This window comes from Schistocerca piceifrons, chromosome 6 (assembly GCF_021461385.2).
Source record: "Schistocerca piceifrons isolate TAMUIC-IGC-003096 chromosome 6, iqSchPice1.1, whole genome shotgun sequence".
NCBI classification, from domain to species: domain Eukaryota; kingdom Metazoa; phylum Arthropoda; class Insecta; order Orthoptera; family Acrididae; genus Schistocerca; species Schistocerca piceifrons.
Genome location: NC_060143.1, coordinates 468884179 through 468894701, shown reverse-complemented (window position 1 = coordinate 468894701; position 10523 = coordinate 468884179). Strand labels below are relative to the sequence as shown.

At 40.4% G+C, this 10523-nt stretch overlaps 1 protein-coding gene across 1 annotated transcript in view; it reads left to right on the top strand.

Moving 5' to 3' along the window:
• The first annotated feature begins 530 nt into the window (after positions 1 to 530).
• The window catches only part of LOC124803386 (serine/threonine-protein phosphatase 2A 65 kDa regulatory subunit A beta isoform-like), a 117478-nt gene continuing 107485 nt past the window's right edge, over positions 531 to 10523 (top strand). Inside the window, exon 1 of the mRNA XM_047264571.1 lies at positions 531 to 627. Coding sequence (XP_047120527.1) covers positions 531 to 627 — 97 coding nt within the window. The remainder of the gene's footprint in view (positions 628 to 10523) is intronic.

The window sequence follows — 10523 nt, the reverse complement described above, 5'->3', positions numbered from 1 at the left end:
TATGTAAAATGGAATATTTTGTCTTACTGAGCCTTAATGTCACTCGTGTTACAGCAGCATTTTTCCATGGATGTATAATTAGGTAATCATAAATTCTTCTCTTCAATTTATTTTACTATCGTGCCTTCCAGAAATTACTGTAGTTGCATTTTGTAATTGCTGAGTAAGTTGTTGAATTGAATATTGATGTTTTCCTTTAATGGTAGTATGGAAGTTCTTGAAATAACGTCCACCTCAGTTTATCATTTCCACTCACTTATCTCATAACACTATGCTAGAAGAGCGTGGTTACAGAGTAGCGAGGTGTCTGAGATAAAATAAAATAAAATAAAATAAAGTAAAATAAAATAAAATAAAATAAAATAAAATAAAAACTTGTTCGTGGGGAAGGAGTAGTTACTTTACTAATTGATATATTTACTCTTGTACTTAATTTAGTGTAAATTCATTGCTACTGCTCTGTTTCAGCATGGCAGGCAGGGAGATACCCGGCGGTGTGGAGAGAAGACCTCATTTACATGTTAAGGACCATGATGCTGATAGGTCGGGTCACGGACCTGAGATTGCAGATGTCTCTTGGATGTTGTTGCACTTCCCACGATCCTGCCAGACTAGAAGCAATCAGAGGTGAGTGATGCCATCTCCAGCAGCAAGACTGCTTTAGCAGGTTGGTTCGCTAACTTTGAGGAGGGTATAGATTTTAAGTTACTCTCAGGTTAATGCTATTAGAGCCCGCATTGTTCATTATATCAGGGCTCCGGATTTGTGCATTCTCGTACAATCTGTTTGTGTGTGTAAATTACTGTCTGCATGGCTGAGTAATTCACTGGTAGAATATAGGGTATGTTAGCTCAAGTGGGAAGTGAAACTGAGCGCACTCTTAGATCAACAGATACGAGCGCAAATTCGTCGTGTGTCCACTTCTATAGTTAATGTGGTTGACGAGTTACGCGATGGTGGCGTATTGCAGAAGGTCCTACCGAGGAAGTGGGGTTATTATTATTGTTATTATTATTTTAGAATTGCAGAATGTAGCGTAATTTTTTGAGTAAAGTACTGAACATTGTTATCAGTTGCTGAGTCCCTAAATGGATCGGAGGTTGTAGAAGCGTTTATCTGAGTACATATAGCAGAAACTATCTTTAATAAATTCTGGGAGCTAATTCATCGAAGTAATCTACACGCACATGCTCGACGTAAGCTAATCGACAACGGGTATTTTGTGGTACAGCGACATGGAGAACAGTTAGAATGGCATTAATAAATTTTTCTTGTGCATCGACAACGTCGGCTCAATAAAATCCCACGAGCTTTCATCGTAGCTGTCCTCGGCCATTTTCAGGTTGAAACTGACTAATGTTTCACTGTAGCATCGCTATTAAATAGCTTCGCCATTGGTTGTGACGTCACCTGTGCTCTCTTTCAGTCCAAATAACACATTTTAACTACCTGAAACAGCTGGAAGCCCAAGAGGATTTCATTAATTCACACTGCTACGAGACCATGCATACATACTGTTAGAATGGTATATTAAGACAAGCAGAAATAGCGGTTGAAGTTCGTGTTTGGGTTCTAGCCAAGTGCAAATAGCTGAAAATACGCTATAATGAGGGCGACCTAGTGACCACTTTGGATTGCTGTTTTGTGACTAGCCACAAAGCTTACGCCACTTAGAAGGTTTAGTGATTTGTGGGCAACCTGCAAAAGTATGCTGACCAGAATGGGAAGGCTATGATCCTCGTTGGCAGAATGGTACAGATAGTAACCCAAGCCGGTAGCTACATTCGTCTATTATAAAGTGTTAAGAGTAATGTGGGTAAACACACAGCAAGGAACTGTGAAACACGGGGAGGTCTAGCGATAGCTGACAGCGTGTTAAGGGGGGGATCACGAAGGGCATTCCACAAGATTACTGCTATTCCTAGTGGCCGAATCCAATTTGCATGTTTGATTTGAAATAGGGAGCCCGTTAGTGTCTTTCTCGATAACGGAAATTGTGGTACACTGTCAACGAAGACGGGACTTCCGTTTGTCATGAGCGGTATAAATTCCCGGAAAGTCTGACAAAGTTTAGTTCTGAAAGCTGCCAATTCAGCAGACATAATGCGGAGTTCGTGAACTATTAAAATTAATTTTCGAATTGGTGATTTTTCGTACGTCTCATGTAGCTTCCCTCCGCCTGAAGCAAAATATTCCGCATTTTGCTGACTCTCAAGTAGTTTAAACTACATCTGGAGCATCAACCATCTCTTAGATTCCGACTACCAGGCTCGCAGTTCGGTACTGGCAAAGCCATGGCGTAGGGGGGCGAATCTGCAAGTGGAGACTACGCAATGTTAGCGCTCCCATTTAGCGTTTTGAGTAACCGTGACACTGAATATGTCGTGAACGATGACTTGAGTCGCATGTTTAACGAAAATGCGGCTGAACACCTTGGTGAAAGTTTTCTGAGAAGGAGCTCACCAGAATCACCAGGTAATCGACACTGTCATATTCTTAGTAGTTTTCCACTTCTCTAAGATGTGGCGGTGCAGCAGAACGTTGGTCCAGAGCTAAGTTCAATTAACGAAAGGATAAGGAATGAGGAAGCCTGTTGTTTTAAGGGAAACGTATTGTGTCGTGCAGGCCGCGGTATACAAGGGTATGAGGTCAAACTGCCGTCTGATTTAGTTTCCTTAGTATTCAAGTACTGTCATGAAACACCAGTGGTCAGTCATCTGGTCGTGTTCAAAACGCGGATTGAGATTAGAGAGAATTTCGTTTGAAAGGGGAAGGGCTAACGGATTAAGTCACTCGTATTGCGGTCTAGAATTTGCGGTATTAGCAAACCTGCATTGCATACAGTGCACAGGAATTGTCATCTGATACGTTTAATGAACCTGTGCAGCAATTCCCACGCAATAGAGAGAGTAAATGGTGAGTCTTTGGGTGTGTATTTGCGTATACACGCTTCCGCTGGTTGATCGCTACTACCAATATTACCTTGCAAGGGTGAATCAGGTGTTTGCAAGGGATAGTTTCGACCTATGGCTCTTGTCGCGCTTTCATTTCCCATAATGCAACGGCGTTTAAATCAGCTACCTTTCAGAGTTTCTGTTTTTAAATGACGGTGGCCCACAGTACTGCTGCACTAAATTACCGAACTATTCCTTTGCGGGATTTGGTAACAGGATTTGGAAGTAGTCCCACTTGCATTCAGTCATAGTGACCATATTAAATGGGATAACCCCTATTGTGGTTAGGGTTTACTCTTAATATTGCAGTGCAAAAGGCAATAGCCGGTAGTCTTATGTTTACCTTTAATCCCAACTCCCCACCAGCCAATTTCTAGTCTTTAAACAGCCTGCTCTCGGGTCAGTTGGACCCTGCACTGATCAGTGCCGACTAGAAGCGCAGCTGAAATAATTGAAAAGTAGCTCATGAAAGGATGGAGCTGCTTTGTATTGCTGCTAGCCGACCAACCTCACTAAAATCAGGGGAAGGGTATTGGGTGAACAATCCTGCCGTGGTAAGACGAGGTGGCGACGTGATGATGGTAAACTTCTTGCCTAGGGTTTTAGGGCGTGCTCAGATTCTTCGCTTCATGGCATCATTCAGTACACGTACGACACAGATTGAAACGTACTCGAAAAGAAGTGCAGTTCAGTAAGTATTATCACTCAGTGAACCTAGCTCCAATGTTTAATGTAAACTTGTCGGAGGTATTATGAATTCCCACTTCGCCTTTAGTGGCTAAGTAGTATTGAGGTTAGGTCCAACTACTGAGAGCATTTTTTTTTAAATTGTTGAAATTGAATTTCTAAATATGTGGATACAGAAGTTGTCTAGAGAAGATTATTAGTAAAGACATTTGGAAAACAGGGTAGCTAAATTTTGGGAAGAACTTCAAAAAGACGTTACTGACACGACAGAAAAAACTACCTCTCTTTAAAAGAAATGGTAGAGTGATGATGGTGGAGTGATGATAGAGTTAATTATAAACAGACAACGAGCTTAGAATGTCTGGAACGCAAATAAGAGAGACAGGATCAGGAAAAATTATACAGAAGCTGGGAAACATCCACAAAATGGCTCGAAAAGATGTGTGTATAACATATAAGGTCAGTTGAGTCACACTTTAAGCGAAACAACAAAGTGAACTTTTATAAAACATTGAAAAATAATTTAAGAAAGTACACACCACCAAATTTACAGTTTATAGATCCAAAAAGACAGAAAATTGCATACGTAATGACACTGAGAACTGCAGAATACTTATGGATTACTTCAAAGAACTGCACTACTGCGATCCACCAAAGCAACAATTTCATTTCGATAATGTAATCAAAATACAATCAGACTCAAAGCCACCAACATTGGATGAAATCAGAGAAATTTAACAAATCACTCAAAAACAACAAAACATCCAGAGAGACCAATACAGTTGCTGAATTACGGGAACACTCTAGTAACGACATTACTTTATGCCTAACAGCCATCGTTAATGAAATTTGGTCAACAAACAGCTTACTTTGTGAATGGAAATCAACGAATACACTCACTAGATAGAAAACTAAGAAAAACTGATCCTAATAATTACAGACGGATCTCTCTCTTGCCAGTGTGACGTAAGATCTTGTCTATGGAACTTTTAAAGAGGGCTGAAGTAATTACTGACCCAGAAATAGGAGAGTATCAAGCAGGATTTAGGGTGGAAATGTCTTTTCCAAAGCAAATACTACCTCTAGAGAAGATAATAGAAATAAGCCAAATGAGAAACTGGACATACACGATAATTATTGAAGATTTTTAAAAGCAATACGACTGAATTGATAGAAATGCAACAGTCAATTTTATAAAGGAATTCGAACCCAACAGTAAAACAACACAAAATAATTAAAGTAACTTTAAGAAACAAAAACATCAAAAGTAAAATTTATTTGGGAACTTTGAAAGAGCCGGCCGCGATGGCTGTGCGGTTCTAGGCGCTCTAGTCCGGAGCCGCGCTGCTGCTACGGTCGCAGGTTCGAATCCTGCTTCGGGCATGGATGTGTGTGATGTCCTTAGGTTAGTTAGGTTTAAGTAGTTCTAAGTTCTAGGGGACTGATGATCACAGCAGCTGAGTCCCATAGTGCTCAGAGCCATTTGAACCATTTTTTTGAACTTTGAAAAACTTTTGAAATAAAATAATGGGTAAGACGGGCAGATAGTTAACTACCGCTAATTTTTATTTGAACGTTAGAGAAGGTTGTTTGAGAATGGAGGAATCCTTCATTACTAAGGGTGTTCCTACTAGGAAGAATCCCCATTAATATCACCGTAGATTGTCTGGCTTTTGCCGATGACATGGCATGCATAGTGCCAACGAACTTATCACACAACTACAAAAACAAGGAAGCAAAATGTAAAAAACATCATTTTGAAAAAACTCATTTCATGATAAATATCAATTAAACCTCTCGAAATCTTAAAATTTGTAGCAGCACAGTATCTGAAACAAACTGTTTTAAATACCTAGGTGAATGGATAACAAGCCATTAAAAGGACAAAATTTACACAGAAAAATGAGTACATAAAATGGAAACGGCGTTCCAAATGATCATAAAAATATATGGAAGAAAACAAAATCGTCGTCCTGAAACAAAAACTAACGCAATACCAAGCACTGAATGCAGCAAAGACGTTTAAACTGACAGCATTTGCGGACGTTGAAAAACTGACGAAAGTTAAAAGAAGAATTGTATGGGACTTACTGGAACCCAGAAGTAATAGTAATATTGCATAAGAATTATGATCAAACAGAGAGTTCCATGTCAAAATTGAAAAGCCATCTAACACAATGCGGAAAGCAAGCCTACAGTTTCCTGTACATATATACAGAATGGATAGTAACAGATTAACCAAGCTGGTTTTCAACTTACTAAACAACTCGTTTGGAAGCCAACCATGGGGAAGATCAGTTTGGATTCCGTAGAAATACCGGAACACGTGAGGCAATACTGAGCTTACGACTTATCTTAGAAGAAAGATTAAGGAACGGCAAACCTACGTTTCTAGCATTTGTAGACTTAGAGAAAGCTTTTGACAATTTTGACTGGAATACTCTCTTTCAAATTCTAAAGGTGGCAAGGGTAAAATACAGGGAGCGAAAGGCTATTTACAATTTGTACAGAAATCAGACTGCAGTTATAAGAGTTGAAGGACATGAAAGGGAAGCAGCGGTTGGGAAGGGAGTGAGACAGGGTTGTAGCCTCTCCCCGATGTTATTCAATCTGTATATTGAGCAAGCTGTAAAGGAAACAAAAGAAACATTCGGAGTAGGTATTAAAATCCATGGAGAAGAAATAAAAACTGAGGTTTGCCGATGACATTGTAATTCTGTCAGAGACAGCAAAGGACTTGGAAGAGCAGTTAAATGGAATGGACAGTGTCTTGAAAGGAGGATATAACATCAACAAAAGCAAAACGAGGATAATGGAATGTAGTCGAATTAAGTCGGGTGATGCTGAGGGAATTAGATTAGGAAGTGAGACACTTAAAGTAGTAAAGGAGTTTTGCTATTTGGGAAGCAAAATAACTGATGATGGTCGAAGTAGAGAGGATATAAAATGTAGACTGGCAATGGCAAGAAAAGCGTTTCTGCAGAAGAGAAATTTGTTAACATCGAGTATAGATTTAAGTGTCAGGAAGTGGTTTCTGAAAGTATTTGTATGGAGTGTAGCCATGTATGAAAGTGAAACATGGACGATAAATAGTTTGGACAAGAAGAGAATAGAAGCTTTCGAAATGCGGTGCTACAGTAGAATAATGAAGATTAGATGGGTAGATCACATAGCTAATGAGGAGGGATTGAATAGAATTGGGGAAAAGAGGAGTTTCTGTCACAACTTGACAAGGAGAAGGGACCGGATGGTAGGACATGTTCTGAGGCATCAAGGGATCACAAATTTAGCATTGGAGGGCAGTGTGGAGGGTAAAAATCATAGAGGGAGACCAATAGATGAATACACTAAGCAGATTCAGAAGGACGCAAGTTGCAGTAGGTACTGGGAGGTGAAGAAGCTTGCACAGGATAGAGTAGCAATGAGAGCTGCATCCAACCAGTCTCAGGACTGAAGACCACAACAACAACAACAACATATACAGAATGGATAGTAACAGATTAACCAAGCAGACTTTCAACTCCAGATCCAAACCCACATAGATCACCGACATTGAGAAAGGCATGAAGGAATCAGAAATGACATAATAGGTAACAAATCACTTTTACGAGAGGCAACACATAAGCAGTACTTCAGGAAAGACAAGGTCTGAAAAAGAAATAAATAGTAACTAGGGAGGAAAGGAACAGAACTCGCGAAGACGAATGGAATTCTGGGAGCAGCGAAAATTAAACACAGGGAATCAAGACCGAAGTTTATTTACCGGATCGTCCAAAAGCATTATTCGAATAAATAAATGAATGGAATATGTAGTTTACAGTTTTCTTATTTATTCTGAATTGTGGGAACGGCAGCTTGCAAAGGCTACTCCCTCCTCAGTCCCCCGCCACCTCCCCAAATCACTGCTTATAGTTTATGAAGTGAAGGGGATGCAGACACAGGAGTCGCCGCTGATCCAATGCATTCGACTGCAGCTAAGTCCCCATTCTCCTAGACGAAGCTGCCAGCCGTCTGCTGTGGAGTGACAACACGAGTTCCCTTCCACCAACAGCCTGGAACGAGTAGCGCCCATCTGCGGAGTCAAACCCGTAGAACGCCTGGCTAGACATATTTGTTTTTGCTTCCTCTGTATCGTCGACAGCGATGCCCACCTTCGAGTGACCCAGCCTGCTAATGGTCGCCTGCTTGGGGTTGTGAACCCTGATGTACTTCGATGCGTCCACGTAATGTCTGAGATGATAGTTTGTGTTCAAGAGTCCAATTTGTCTTTCAGAAACCGTTGCTGTGGCTGACCAAAGGGAAGTTGGCTGTCTTAGGTTTATGACTGCGGTGGCTACAGTCCCCTTTGTTCCCCAGAAATAAAAGAGTTATGTGGTTTCACGAAAAGAACTACACCCATCCAAATCTGTACCTTCGACTCACTCACACCGTATAAAATTTACAATTATTGCTACGCTTACTGTTCGATTCACTAAATTGTGGAATGAATCATTACGTGGGTCTGCGTTTCGCGAGGAGTGGAAGGGTATTACATCCATCTGTCCCGATCCATTTTCTTCGTTGACATGGTCAGACACGTAGATTCCTCAAGGGTATTCGTAGATGCTTTCTATACACTACGTTTTTATATGCGGAAAGCACTGGTTTGTACATTCATTTCCACTACCCTATTGCTCACATAGTACAGCGAAGCGCATAAACAAAATAAACGCATCTGCTAAGAGGACAAAAAACTTTATGGCATCAAGTTTTATTAGACGAGAAAACTCCAAGTTCGGAAGGTGCGACTGTACGATAGCTGATAAGTAAGAGTTACTTACCGCTAAAATTGCTAATATTTTTGTTTATTCATTGATCCGCAAAGGAACATAAAACGTACATCTATAAAGACTGAGAGCACCGAGTGAACTGTGTTGCGACGTCATCTAATGAACTGTTGTAGAAGTATGGTACGTCATTTAACTGACGTTCGTGAAATGCAACGATCAGCTTTCTAACAAATTCAGTTCAATTACTTTCTGGGCCATATTCGCATGTATTTCAGGAACCGAAACTGGACTTAATTAGATGAACAGACGAACGAAAACAATAGCTGAAATGGACGCGAAGCCTGAGATTTAAAACCAATGTATTGCAACCAATGGCGAAAACATTGAATCGTGACGCGGCAGTTAATATGATCGCATATAGTACGTTCGCGGCAATGTGTGTAAATCGGTGCAAAACTGGTTAGGAAATGCGAAAGTGGTGGAAATTGCCTTTGATGACCTAACTTCTTGTTGCGATCTGCTTTGCTGCCACTCACAGCAAAGCCTATGACTCGTCTGTAACATATGAATTAAAAAGACGGCCCCTCAATTCCAAATAAGACAAGCAAAGGCACCAACAATAGGCATTGGCAGAAAGTCACCCGTGACGTTGCCTAGAAATAGTCTGAGGCTTGCTAACGAAGAAAGCGATTTGCTCTTAGCAATTTTCTTCTAGCCTTGCCGGTGAAGACTCTTGTAGCGCAAGGTAAGCATCAAATACTTCTCGTTTCATTGTCTGCCTAACCTGTAGATAGCTATTTTCACTGTTGCATCTGAGGTATAACGCAGTCTGATAATAAGTTACATCTATCCGAATTCAATGACGCACTATACGGAGAACTGAATACTCTTCTGTAGATCGCATGTAGTTAATTTGCGGTACAATTCCTAGGACACAGCTACAAAGCAGGCGTACATGGATAAGTGAAAATTTAACTATTACTTACCCACCCCTTAAAATACTATTCGGTGACAATTTAGTATGATGTTACAGTTAAGTGTTGTAATTTCCAAGAATGATTGCCTATCGAAGTCGCGGGTTCCAAACGATACATATCGAACTTGCGATCATAAACCAATAATGCGGCTCTGGTGACGGGCGTTACGCTCAGTTGTTTGTGACCTTCATTTTTATCTGTTTTCTGTCGTTCCCTCAGTTGCTCTAAATTACATACCTCCGCGAATTATTTATTCATAGGACACACCACACATTTCCGTCACATGTTACGGTTTACGACATATTGGGTGTTTAGTGACATCAGTTTGCACGACTTTAACTGCGAACTAAGAAATGGAGTAAACAGATATAGCAGCAAAGACGAAACTAATCTCGACATTCCCTCTCATGTCATTGCGATCGCGTGCATCGTTAAGCGTACTGCGTTAGTCGCATTCTGGATTCTTTTCGGATACGCTGTGAAAAAATGCAGTCATGCTTTGTGGCAGCAGAGGCAGGTGGAACGGAGTGATTTGTTCCTTTCCGATTGCACATGTTTAAAGAATATCTTGAGCTGTTACTACTATGAAGTGTGATAGATAAGCTTGAACAGCTACGACCAGATATCATGAAGTAGGGCAATTTCAGGGTTCTGTTCGTGACAAGAGCCTCCCTTATGGGCGCATTCATAAGCTGTATTACCAACAGTCTCTGGTCGTCGAAATGTAGCTATATAACTTTGCACAAGAACATTAAATTCGGTACCTTAGTTTTCTTAGTACTTCCATATGTTATGTAAGTAAGTTATTTCGTTTACTTTAACCATCTCGTAACAAGCTTTTATCCACTTCAAACCCCAGTTGCCATTTTTGTAACAGACAAGCTACATGTCGATAAACATTCATACTGTACCATACCATAAATTTACAATAATTTAGGAATAAAGTGAAACTGTATTTTAGGACAATCCTGTTGTCGAGCCATACTATACTTGCACTACCTCTTAAGAGCAGTTCCTCGATGTTTCTTCCTCTGTAGTGTTCTAGTATCTTGAGCAAGCTAATGAAGAGGATTGATGGAATGTACCTCATACGGCTACATTGTTATGTCAGTTCCAGAATATTCAATAGGAAAGTA